The sequence below is a fragment of the Narcine bancroftii genome, chromosome 12 (genome assembly GCF_036971445.1).
Source record: "Narcine bancroftii isolate sNarBan1 chromosome 12, sNarBan1.hap1, whole genome shotgun sequence".
Taxonomy (NCBI): Eukaryota; Metazoa; Chordata; class Chondrichthyes; order Torpediniformes; family Narcinidae; genus Narcine; species Narcine bancroftii.
The window spans coordinates 98,671,447-98,685,121 of NC_091480.1; the positions used below are offsets into that span (position 1 = coordinate 98,671,447).

Here is a 13,675-nt window from a genome sequence, read left to right on the forward strand (position 1 = left end):
CTCATTTCTTGCAGTTCTCCACACTTATCAAAGAGCCACCCCCTACCCTTATCACCTCAGCTTTTCTCTCTTCCACCCTCCCAACAGTAACCTCTTGTTATCCTCTGCTCCTTCCCCTGCTTCCCTTTTCTTCTCTCCTTTTCCTTCCTCCACACCATCCCCCACCTTTTATTCAGCAAAGACCTGCCTGTCTTTTGCTCATACCTTGACAAAAGGCTCAGGCCCAAATCATTGTTTGCCCATTACTTCCTATCGATCCTGCCTGAGCTGATCATTTTCTCTGGAGGTTTTGTGATTTGTGGCGGCATTGAAAGCAATGCCCTCAGCTTCAGTGTCGAGGCCAGTGGTTCTCGGCCTTTTTCCCAATCACATACCACCTTAAGTAATCCTTGACTAACCACAGAATGCAATAGGTGCTGTGTGGTTAGTAAGGGATGACTAGGTGAGGATGCTTTTTTTAATTGCTTGCCACACACCCCCCCCCCCCCCCCAGTTATTTTAACCTAATTCACTTGATGGAAATTAATTTCAAAAGTAAAATTAAGCAGGTTACCCAATGCTGTCAGTTCGTGTTCTCTGGAAGATGAGATCAAAATTATCCCATGTATTTTCCGTTAACTGTCATGAAGAAATATTAGCGGTTAATTTTGAGGGGTTGCAAAGACCTGAAAACTGAAGTCCTGGCTGTACTTTGCCCTTTGTGTGATAATATGATGCTGTTGGATACTTGCTAATCTAACATAGAGATTTATTTATGGCAACGTTTATTTCTTGAAATTCCATGATTAAGTCAGTTCTGACACTGTGGGTCTGATCTAGGCTGAGCAACCCCAGTCTGTGCTGAGGCCAAGAGTCCTTTATGAACAGCTTGATGGAATGGTTTGCATATGGTTGACTAAACCGTTTCCTCTGGTGGAAAAAAACCTTTTCAATTTTTTCTCTCTTCTGTATTAATATGAAAAAACAAAAATTGAAAACAATATGTTAAAAATTAATTGAAGAACAAGTAAAGGAATCTGGTGGAAAAGAGATGAAAAACCAAATGTTCCCCATTTCTGTATCTCATTATTGCTTGTGGCAATGCAAATAGATCAAAGGTATCATGTGGCAGATTCTATTTTCTATAGATTGCAACAGCCAACATTTTCAAAGGAAAAAAAATGTAGCCATGTTGATTTAACTCACAAGAACAAGATGGATGAAAACACGAATGCTGAATGTGGCTTAAATGTTGGTCAGTGATTGATTAATAAAAACACCTGAAACATTTTCACATTTCTCCATGTTTCCAAATTTTTAAGGGTTTTATTTTGCTTTGAATCAACCTTGGTTTTCAGTGTTGAAAGTCAATTATTATCATTCGGACGTATAGGACATGGGATGTCATTGGACACATATTGTGTCAAATTATATTTGGGTTGAAGAGACATGCTGTTGATCTGTTGTTCCTATATTTGATGAGTATACTGTGGATGGAGTATCATGTGGCCAAATAATTTGTACGTTAGATTGGAGATAAAACTTTTATGTTTAGTCAGCTGGAGTCAACTACTGAAATGAAAACACTTGCAAGTTGTCACTACCAACATGGTATGATGGTAACCAAGGTCATCTGTCCCTTAATTTCCTTAACCTCATTGTGATCTTTGACCGCATTAACCTTAATATCCTTCTCGATTGTCTCGCTGTAATGATCAAGCTAGATGTGGCCACACACCTCTGGTTTGAATCACTACCTGTAACTGGTCACTTTACTCGCTGCATCTACACCATTATCCCTAGTGTTCATCAAGTATCTAACTTTAGATCCCTCCTAATTCTCTATGGATATGTCTGAAAACTTACCATCAGTTTACAAAGGTCTCTAGATTATTCGCCTGACATCCAGTACTAACTGAGCTGAAATTTCCTCAAGCTATAATACTGGGAGTCTTTGACTTTGTGATCATCAACTCAACATCCATTCTCCCTGCAGCATATTATATGAGGTTTCAATAATAAGCTGCCTGCAATTTTATTCCTTAATACAGACTCGGTATCTAAATGATCAGAGTGTACCACTGTTTAAGGGAGATTGCTGGGCAAAAAATAGTACCACATTTCCTACGTTCCATGATTGCCTACATTTCAAAAATCTCCATTGGCTGTTAAGTGCTTTGACATATATAGGCCATGGAAGGAGCTTTTATAAATCCAAAGCATCCATGTGATGTAAATTACAGTGGCCATATCTAGGCCAAACAGAATTGATAGCTCCTTGCTGAATAAAGGAAGAGGCGCTTAAAGGAGAAGCCTGGAGCAAATACATGTTTGAGCATTTCAATTATCCCATAATACCATACCAAAGGAGCAGACTTCCTCAGAGAATGCTTATCCCTTTTGAAATGAATTTTATGTAGCCTTTTGTTTCCTGTTTTTGAAGACAGTGTATTAGCAGCATGAAGCTGCAAACATTATTGATAGCATTGGGAGATTGAAATAAATGAACAACTCGGCTTTTGATTTTCTGAGGGGAGAACTAGAAATAGTGTTTGGCTGCAAAATAAAGAGATGTTAAGAAGCATAAAAGTGTTAACTGGGTTCAGTTGTGTCTTTAAAGTAGCAAAAAGAATGCTCAGGAATTAAAAATCTCTTGATTCTGGTGCAATGCAGGCCAGTGACCTACTCCGTTTTCTCATTCCATGAACATTCCATCGGTCCTGATACAGTTTAGAGAATTTTGGCCCACTGGCGTTAAAGGAATAGAGATGGAAGTCCAAGTCAGACTGGGTCATGACTTGATGCAGAGCTTTGCCACGTTCACGCACTTGCTACCTTTGTCCGAGTTTCTACTGAAGGGGTCTAAACAACATGTTCAAATACTCCAGGAATGAACATTCAATGTGGTGGTGAAGATCAGTTATTGGGGGAAATGGATGCGTGTTAATCGAATGATGAGTTTCTAAACCAAGCTTTTTAGTATTATTGCTTGGATCTCCAGAGAAGTGGGAGTGTATGTTGTGTGTGGTAAAGAGGATTTGGGGTTATCACAGAAATGATAACAATATACATTTAATGAGTATTTTGTGAGAATTTACATAACTTCCCAAATAACTTCTAATTGCACCAGTAGTCACCCCATTTATGAATCTCCATCAATCAGGTTTTTGACAATGCATGGATTTTTTTAAAAATGAGGTATATAGCAAGTTACTTATCACGAGGGCTTTCTAGTTGTCATTCTTTCCTGATATACAGGCCCAAACTTCCTTCAAGTTTCATCCTGCACTAGTCCTGAAATTTACATCTTTCTCCAGACCTGTCCCATCTCCGTATGATCTTTCCATGCTCATCTTGTCTGCTCCTCAACTCCTTTCCCAGATCTTTGTCCATCTTTCCCAGAATTATGTTTGATTTCTTCAAATTAGATTCAGATTTCCCGTAGTATTGGAATTGCTCTGTGAGCAGTAAATTATTCTTCCTTGCTTTCTCAACTTGACTGCAATCTTTGAGGTTGTTGACCACATCTCCTCCTCACTGCTTCTCTGCCGTCAAACAGAGTAAGTTTGCATTTGTCTGGTTCTATTCATATTTACTTAGTTACAGCCAATTGTATCAGGGAGGGGGAAAAAAACCAGTTTCAATGTCTTCATTTTAGCTTCTGGAATGCCATGTATTTGTCCTCTCTTTTCAACAATACCATCTCACTTTCCAATGATGTGTCCTTACTTCTGAAGCTCTGGAGTTTCCTCTCCTAGCTATTTGGCCTCTTGTTTTCCATCTATATTTTACTCTATGTTGGCATCATCCAAAGAGATGTGAGGTTGCATATGGACATTTTCAACACCTCACTGCATCAGTCCATCGTTCCAGCAGGATTCAAGACAGCCACCATCATCTTGGTACCCAAGAAGGCGACAATAACAGGCCTCAATGGCTACTGCCCTATGGCACTGAACTCCACCATTATGGAATAGTTCAAGTGTCTGGTGATGGAACGCATCAAAACACACCTCCCAGAGATGCTGGACCCATTTCAATTTGCCTACTAAAGAAACCGTTCCACAGGCGATGCTATAGCCTTGTCCCTTCACTCAATCCTGACCCACCTCTTTTGCCACGTTGCCGCTGTTCATTGACTTCAGCTTAGTTTTTAATACAGTCATTCCCCAGAAGGTGGTGCAGAAACTGTCCTTGCAGGCATTCAACACCCCTCTCTGTAATTGGATCCTGGGCTTCCTAATGGAAAGATCACAGTGTCTGGGTTGAAAGCAGAATGTTGAGCACTAACACACCTCGGGGCTGAGTGCTCTGTCTGCTCCTGTTCATTCCATTCTTCCACGATTGCATCTCCAGATCCAGTTCCAACAGTCTCATCAAGTTTTCAGATGACACCATGGTCGTCGGCCTCATCAGCAACAACGATGAGTCACACTATTGAGAAGATCTCGTGAAATGGTGCGAAAGTAACAACTTGAGTCTCAGTGTGGACAAGACAAAAGAGATGATCGTAGACTTCAGGAGGACCAGGAATGACCAGCCTCCACTACACATCAACTCTGCATCGGAGAGAGTGGAGAGCACCAAGTTCCTTGGAGTTCACTTAACTAGGGACCTATTGTGGACACTCAACATCTCCTCACTTGTCAGGAAGGCGCAACAGTGACTGCACTTCCTGAGAAGACTGGAGAGGGCAAGGCTACTGGACACCATTATGATAACGTTCTACAGGAGCTCTATTGAGAGCGTCCCGGCCGCATCACAGTGTGGTTACAGTTGCTGCAGAGAAATGGATCGACGGTCAATCCAAAGGACTATATGAGTGGCAGACAGGATCATTGGAATTTCCCTCCACCCCATTGACATGATCTACGGGTTTGTTCTCTGATGAGGGCTGCAAAATCATTGCAGATCCCTTCCACCCTGCACACAACATCTTTAAGCTGCTACTGTCAGGGAAGAGATAGAGGAGGATCAGAGCCAGCACCACCAGGCTCAGGATCAGCTTCTTCCCATGGGCAAAGGAACGGTTCACATTTACCTATCCAAGACTCTCCTATTTATGAAACAATATTGGCCAAGATCTGGAGAGAATGTGGTGCTTCTTCAGATGCCTTGGGGTGAGGAGGGGGAGGGGGGAAACTTGTACAATGAATTGTGAGATACAGTCTTTATATGAAAGGAAATATACTGTAATGGAGATCTTTGAAAAGCATGCGTCATGTTGATGTTCTGCTTTCAACATTGTGATAAAAATACAATTAAGTGTAGAGTTAGGAAACTGTACAATGACGTCCTTTTCAGCATTCACATTTTGTGTGTACTGTGTTCATTTTATGCTGAGTGCCAGGTGATGTGTTGATTGGTCCAAGTTTTGTCTTTGAGTTTCACCTTGCTCTTGGATCTTTCACAATAGGCAAATTTGGCAACATCAAACAATAGATTGGAGGCAAACTATTGTAATTTCCTGAAATAATCGGAAAATCAATGTCTTTTGGTTGTGAAGCAACAGTTGGCTCCTGGTTTAGGTAGGAGGAAAACAAGAGCCGAGTCCTTCAGTTGACTGACACTGAGAAATGTGCATTTATGAACAGTGGGTCAGGACTGAACGGATGTGGCTGTGAAATGTCTCCTTGAAGTTTCAGGCTTATGAAGAAAACAGTTGGGGTAAGGGCGAAGCTACTTCTCCAGAAGAAAATATCACACTGCCTTTGAATTTTAAGCTAGTTTACTAGGACATAAATCTTTCTGATCTATCTGCATTGAATTATGCATTAGGTGGCATTTGATGATGTAAATAGTGTGCAGTTTGCTGTATTTTGTTTCAAAGCTCAGAGAGAGAAATTGATCACATTGAATCCCATTTAAATAGAATCATCCTTTACTACCAAAGTGAAGGAGGCCATTTGACCCATTGTACTGTTCTGACCAATACTGTAGGTTGATCAATTAGTTCCAAGCTTCTGTTCTTTTTCCATTACCTTTAAAATGTTCCTGCCTAAGCAAGATCACTATCGGATCTGTATCAAGAGCATGCTGGCCGGCTGCATCAAAGTGCGGTACAGTTGCGTAGAGCATTAGATTGGAGGTCAATCACAGGGCCATTAGAGTGGCAGACAGGATCACTGGAGTCTCCCTCTCCCCCATCTATGTGATCTTCCAGGATTGTGGTCTGAAGAGGGCTTGCCAAATCATTGAGGACCCCTTCAACTCTGCACACAGCATCTTTCAGCAACTCCTGTTGGGAAAGAGATGCAGTAGGATCAGAGCCTAGAATCACCAGGCTGAGAAACGACTTCTTTCCACGGGCAGTGAGATTGTTGAACGATGAGTCGGCTGAACATGAGATTATTGATAAAATATGCTGAAAAAAGTGAAAACTCAACAAACTTTAGTTTTTAAAAATTCAGCATGAATTAGAGCAAGTATGTTTTCGTAAATTTCAATGAAGACGCGGATCTCTCTCGATCGATGCACACAACCTGATAAGCTGGTTTGTCCAGAGTCATGCAGCTGTTTTTGTGCATGTGAATAATTGTGCCAGGGATACACTCAGCTCTGGATCCTCACGAAAACAGCAATTCACGGCTGCTCTTCATCCACTACAGCTTGGCCTTCAATACAATTATTCCCTCAGTGCTGGTCAAGAAGCTACAAACTCAAGGCCTCTGCAGGTGGATCCCTGACTTTCTCATTGGAAGACCACAGACAGTGAAAATTTGAGACAATGTCTCCTCCTCACTCATCAACACAGGCACACCCCAAGGATGCGTTCTTAGCCCACTGCTCTATTCATTATATACCCATGTCTGTGTGGCCAGACACAATTCCAATGCCATCTACAAGTTTTCCGATGACACCACAGTTGTTGGCCGAATCACAAACAGCCATAAAGAAGTGCACAGGAGGGAGATAGATCAGCTTGTTGAATGACAACAACCTTGGGCTCAACATCAGCAAAACCAAGGAGATGATTGTGGACTTCAGGAGGAAGTCAGCGGAACACAACCCAGTCCTTTTTTATTTAAAATTTTATAACATGAATACAATAGAGAATTACATTTAAAGAAAAATTAAAAAAAAATTAAAATGGTATGATTACAATCTTTGGCTTGGCTTCGCGGACGAAGGTTTATGGAGGGGGTAAAAGACCACGTCAGCTGCAGGCTCGTTTGTGGCTGACAAGTCCGATGCGGGACAGGCAGACACGGTTGCAGCGGGTGCAGGGGAAAATTGGTGGGTTGGGGTTGGGTGTTGGGATTTTCCTCCTTTGCCTTTTGTCAGTGAGGTGGGCTCTGCGGTCTTCTTCAAAGGAGGTTGCTGCCCGCCAAACTGTGAGGCGCCAAGATGCACGGTTTGAGGCGTTATCAGCCCACTGGCGGTGGTCAATGTGGCAGGCACCAAGAGATTTCTTTAGGCAGTCCTTGTACCTTTTCTTTGGTGCACCTCTGTCACGGTGGCCAGTGGAGAGCTCGCCATATAACACGATCTTGGGAAGGCGATGGTCCTCCATTCTGGAAACGTGACCCACCCAGCGCAGCTGGATCTTCAGCAGCGTGGACTCGATGCTGTCGACCTCTGCCATCTCGAGTACTTCGTCGTTAGGGATGAAAGCGCTCCAATGAATGTTGAGGCTGGAGCGGAGACAACGCTGGTGGAAGCGTTCTAGGAGCCGTAGGTGATGCCGGTAGAGGAGCCATGATTCGGAGCCGAACAGGAGTGTGGGTATGACAACGGCTCTGTATACGCTTATCTTTATGAGGTTTTTCGGTTGGTTGTTTTTCCAGACTCTTTTACAATATTGCATCAGAAAACTACACAAAATAAACCCCCCCCTCTAATTGTAACACAATATTAGTAATCTAACTTAAAATTAGTCCAGCCCTCCCCCCACCCCCAAATAAAGAGTGAAGAGTTAATAAAATTAACAATATTATATATGGAAAAAAAAATACCCACTTACAAAAAAAGAGATAAAATTTAACCTAAAAAAATTCTAAAAACAAAAAAATTTTTTATCAATACTAAAATATCACGCTTAAACATATATTTAAATCAAACTTAAATGCATATAATTAGCAAACGGAGTCCACTTTAACTTATAAAAAGACATCTTATCCTGAATTGAAAAAGATATCCTTTCCATAGTCAAACAAAATTTCATTTCCAAATACCACTTATCTAAAGTTAATATATTTTTATCTTTCCAAGTAAGTGCTATACATTTCTTAGCCACGTCTAAAGCTAAATAGATAAAGGAAATCTGATAATCCTCTAAACCTAAATCAATTAATGATTGCATGTTCCCTAATAAAAATATATCGGGATCTAATACAAGATGGATATTATATAAACTGTTAAAAATAGATTGAATACCTTTCCAAAACTGTTGCAATCGATCACAAAGCCAAACGGTATGCAAAAAAGTATTGGCCGTCTGATCACATCGAAAACAAGAATCCAACTTACTAAGACCAAATTTTGTTAATTTCTCCGGCGTTAAATATAGCTGATGAATAAAATTATAATTAATCATCGCTAGTCTAGCGTTAATTAATTTCCGAATACTATTCTGACAAATTTCCATCCAAGCTTCTTCAGCTATTTTATGTCCTAAATCTTTTTCCCATTTCAACTTATCTTTATCCCAGTCTTTTTTACTATCAATTTCTTGTAAAATACAATACAAGTCAGATATATATCCCTTTTTTGGTATTGAAACAACCCAGTCCTCATTGAGGGCTCAGTAATGGAGGTGGTCTCTGAGGATCTGAGCCTCCACATTGATGCAATCAGAAAGAAGGTTTGCCAGCGGCTATAATTTGTTAGGGGTCTGAGGAGGATCGGTATGTCACCGAAGACTCTCATAGACATCTACAGATGAACTGTGGAGAGCATTCTGGCTGATTGCATCACTGCGTGGTATGGAGGCGACAAGAATAAACTCCAGAGGATTATTAACTCGGTCTGCGACATGACAGGCCCCAGACTTCACTCCATCGAGGACATCGACATGAGATGGTGTCTTAGAAAAGCAGCCTCTATCCTCAGAGACCCCACCACCCAGGCCACACCCTCTTTACTCTTATTATTGGGGAAAAGATACAGGAGTCTAAAGACGAGCGCTCAGCGGCACAAGGATAGCTTCTTCCCCCACTGCCATTAGATTCCTGAATAATCAATGATCCAAAGACACTGCCTGACTTTTTGTGCCCTATTATTGTTTTTTTATAGTAATGTTGTAAGAACGTTTGCCCTAATGGATGCTGCCACAAAACACTGAATTTCATGATTTGTGCAATAAATCCTGATTCTGATTTTGATCATGTTCGATGCATTTTTTTTTTTCTTTTCCTCAAAGTTGTCACTTTGTTGGTCCTTTCCATACTTGCCTGTAACTCATGTGTATGGCAATGTTTTTGTTTGTCACTAGCTACAAGCTCTGCCCATCTGGAGGACCTAGCATATCTGGATGAACAGCGCCACACACCATTGAGAACCTCTCTGCGAATGCCAAGGCAGCATGTAGCAGGAGGTCGAACCCCACAGGACCTACGAGGTGAGCATCAGCAAATATTATTTTGTTGGTATTTTGCTGTCCAAACCTTTTTTTTCCCCGTTTCTGCACTGATCGGCATTATCTAGTGTTTCAAATACTGCCCACAAAAATAACTGGGTATAGCCTTGGGCTTTCTTATCACTGCTTTTATTTTGGCACTGGAATAAACAGAATTGTATTATAAAAAAAATGTTCTGCCTTGTGTACCTGTTTAAAGAATTATCAGAAAGACCAAAATTATGAGTAGCCTTACCACTGGTTTGGTGCTTGGGAAAGAGATGAGAAAGAACAAACTACATGCGATGCCTACATAAAGAATTTGTCCGATTTCGACCTTTCCTATATACTTTTTTAGGAGGAGCAACTCTCTCCACTTCATGAACTGGCAGTTCCCTAATCCATGTGGTTGTCATTTGACCTGCCCAAAAGTTCTTCTTGTGTCTGTAATTAATAAACTCATTTCTAATTAGTTGCCTCAATAATGTTTACTCAATGATCAATATTTTGTTTTTAATGTTATACTATTTTGAAAAAAAAATCTAGTTTTTAGTTCCAGTTGCATTTAAAGTTAAACATTGCGCACTGTCGGAATCTTGAATATATTTATTTTCCACCTCTCAAGAGGATGGATGTGCCAGCATCTCACTCCACTAGATGCAATAAACTGATCTAGTCAGAAAACATTTAAAAAACTTTCAATTAAATCACTGGTTTTCTAACTGCCCCCTAAACTCACATTCCACCTTAAGTAATCCCTATGCCATACTGCTCTGTGTAAGGGATTACTTAAGGTAGGATGTGAGTGGGAAGGGAAGGGTGAGAACCACTGGTCTTGACACAATTGTTACTGATATATTTTGCTTGAGAAAAATTGTAATTGGCCCATTTCCTTTGGAGATCTGAGACCGTGCACATAACGAGTCAGTTAGGTACAATTAAAATAATGGTTTTCAAACTTTTTGTTTCCACCCTCATCCCACCTTAAGCAATCCCTTACTAATCACAGAGCACTGATGGCAATAGGGATTACTTGATTAGCCATTAGATAAGGAAGGTGTGCATCCTCCATGTGAGATCATAATCAAGGCTCTATGTACACACCTTCCTTCCGTAGGCTTTAATACCTGCAGTTGACAAAAATCTCTTATTTGAAATCCTCAGTTTAGCTGGCATCTAATTCTATTCTTTCACAACTCTTTTCTTGAAGTAGTATTTTCTACCTTTGTTTTTTTTTTGAAGTTACATCTTCTGACTAAATTTGATTGAATACTTCCAAGACGTAAAATAAAATGCATTGATGAGTCAGTGTGAATGATCTAGTCAATGAGGGCTTCAGTAAGGCCTTTGGAAGGTTCCACATGGGAAACTGATCCATGTAGTTGGATCCCAAAGGATCTAAGACATGCTGGAAAATTGGATCCAACATTGACTAAGAAGCAGGAAATGATGGTGGAGGGTTGATTTTTGTGGTCAGTCTACCACCAGTGATGCACCACAATGATCATTTCTAATCTCCTTACTCCTGAATATTAAAGGTTTAGATATAGAAGTAAGAGACATCATTAGTAAATTCACAGATGACTTGAAAATGGGCGGTTTCAAATGGTGAAGAAGATCGTTGGCGGCTACAGGATGATGTCGATCATTTAGTAAAGTGGGCAGATCAATGACATATGGAATTTAATCTGAATAAATGGAAGGATTAATAAGGTTAGGACATGTAATTGACGACAAGGGTTTAGAATAGGTGGAACTCGGAATTTAAAGCCCATCTTCAAATGGGGTCTTGCAACAGGTCTGCAAAACTTGCAGTTTCCAACACCAATTCCTGATGTAAACTCTCTCTCTCCCTCACTCACATTCACACTCTGTGTTCAAAATCACTTGGTCCCTCTTAGAACAGCAGACTTCAAGCTGGCAACAGTTTTAATGGCAAAAGATGTATCATTTTCTGAGCCTGGACATCTGTTCCTTTCAAGACAATAGTCCATTTCAATTCTACAACATCAGTCCCATTTAACACCTACTGGCGAAGACTTCATAGGCACTCTTCATGGTTTCTGTAGAGACAGTAGCAGACATGAAGTCTGTGCTTAGGCATAGCTCTTGCATTTCAAATGAGATGTCTTTTGTGAAATGTTAATGTCTCTTGTGGAATATAAACTGAGATGTCTGTTTGTGAAGTGTGACCTAAACTAAACCCCTACAATCTATACCTTTTAAAGATGTATTTTATTATAATTTTATTAACTTATTCTGTAACATTATGATAATTATGATAAAGTAAATTAATGACAAGTTACAAATATCAAATAACAAGGTACATACGAACCTATGTTATTAAGGAAAAATGAAAAGGGAGAAAAAAAACCATATGGTGTGTTTCTAAACTAAGAATCAAACCTGCGAAAGCTGCTGGCCAAGTTGAGGAGTCCACTACTAATAGTAATAACAAGGGGATCAAAAAAAGACCAATAATCTACAAATTAGAGAAAGGAAGTTCATTTCCATTACTGTAGTAGAACGCCCATTTTTTTCTAGAGACAGATGTGCCAACACATCCGACAACCATTGAGTCTGAGTGGGAGGGACAGCATCTCTCCATCTCAGCAAAACAGCCCTTCCAGCAATGAGGGAAACAAAAGCCACTGCATGGGATTGTGAAGAAGTCGATATTAAATCCATTGGTCCACTCACTCCAAAGACAGCAAAAAAAAAGGCCAGGAGTGAAGTTACTATCAAGAACTAATGATAAAATGCAAAATACCCCTTGCCAAAAATGAGAGAGAGAAGGGCATATCCAAAACATGGGATACAAAATACTTTCCTCAGCATTGAGAGAGAGAAGGGCATATCCAAAACATGCGATACAAAATACTTTCCTCAGCTATGAGAGAGAGAAGGGCATATCCAAAACATGCGATACAAAATACTTTCCTCAGCTATGAGAGAGAGAAGGGCATATCCAAAACATGCGATACAAAATACTTTCCACAGCTATGAGAGAGAGAAGGGCATATCCAAAACATGTGATACAAAATACTTTCCTCAGCTATGAGAGAGAGAAGGGCATATCCAAAACATGTGATACAAAATACTTTCCTCAGCTATGAGAGAGAGAAGGGCATATCCAAAACATGTGATACTAAATACTTTCCTCAGCCATGAGAGAGAGAAGGGCATATCCAAAACATGCGATGCAAAATACTTTCCTCAGCTATGAGAGAGAGAAGGGCATATCCAAAACATGCGATACAAAATACTTTCCTCAGCCATGAGAGAGAGAAGGGCATATCCAAAACATGCGATACAAAATACTTTCCTCAGCTATGAGAGAGAGAAGGGCATATCCAAAACATGCGATACAAAATACTTTCCTCAGCCATGAGAGAGAGAAGGGCATATCCAAAACATGCGATACAAAATACTTTCCTCAGCCATGAGAGAGAGAAGGGCATATCCAAAACATGCGATACAAAATACTTTCCTCAGCTATGAGAGAGAGAAGGACATATCCAAAACATGCGATACAAAATACTTTCCTCAGCTATGAGAGAGAGAAGGGCATATCCAAAACATGTGATACAAAATACTTTCCTCAGCTATGAGAGGGAGAAGGGCATATCCAAAACATGTGATACAAAATACTTTCCTCACCTTTGAGAGAGAGAAGGTCATATCCAAAAAATGTGATACAAAATACTTTCCTCAGCTATGAGAGAAGGGCATATCCAAAACATGTGATACAAAATACTTTCCTCAGAAATGAGAGAGAAGGGCATATCCAAAACATGTGATACAAAATACTTCCTCACCTATGAGAGAGAGAAGGACATATCCAAAACATGTGATACTAAATACTTTCCTCAGCTATGAGAGAGAGAAGGACATATCCAAAACATGTGATACAAAATACTTTCCTCAGCTATGAGAGAGAGAAGGACATATCCAAAACATGTGATACTAAATACTTTCCTCACCTATGAGAGAGAGAAGGACATATCCAAAACATGTGATACTAAATACTTTCCTCACCTATGAGAGAGAGAAGGACATATCCAAAACATGTGATACTAAATACTTTCCTCACCTATGAGAGAGAGAAGGACATATCCAAAACATGTGATACTAAATACT

General features: G+C 40.2%; 1 protein-coding gene across 30 annotated transcripts in view; it reads left to right on the forward strand.

Moving 5' to 3' along the window:
* Positions 1–13,675, forward strand: part of LOC138746747 (protein TANC2-like) — a 502,350-nt gene that overhangs the window by 348,528 nt on the left and 140,147 nt on the right. For all 30 annotated transcript variants that reach the window (XM_069905106.1, XM_069905108.1, XM_069905110.1 and 27 more), the window contains one exon: positions 9,413–9,538. In XM_069905106.1, the coding sequence (XP_069761207.1) occupies positions 9,413–9,538 (126 nt within the window). The remainder of the gene's footprint in view (positions 1–9,412; positions 9,539–13,675) is intronic.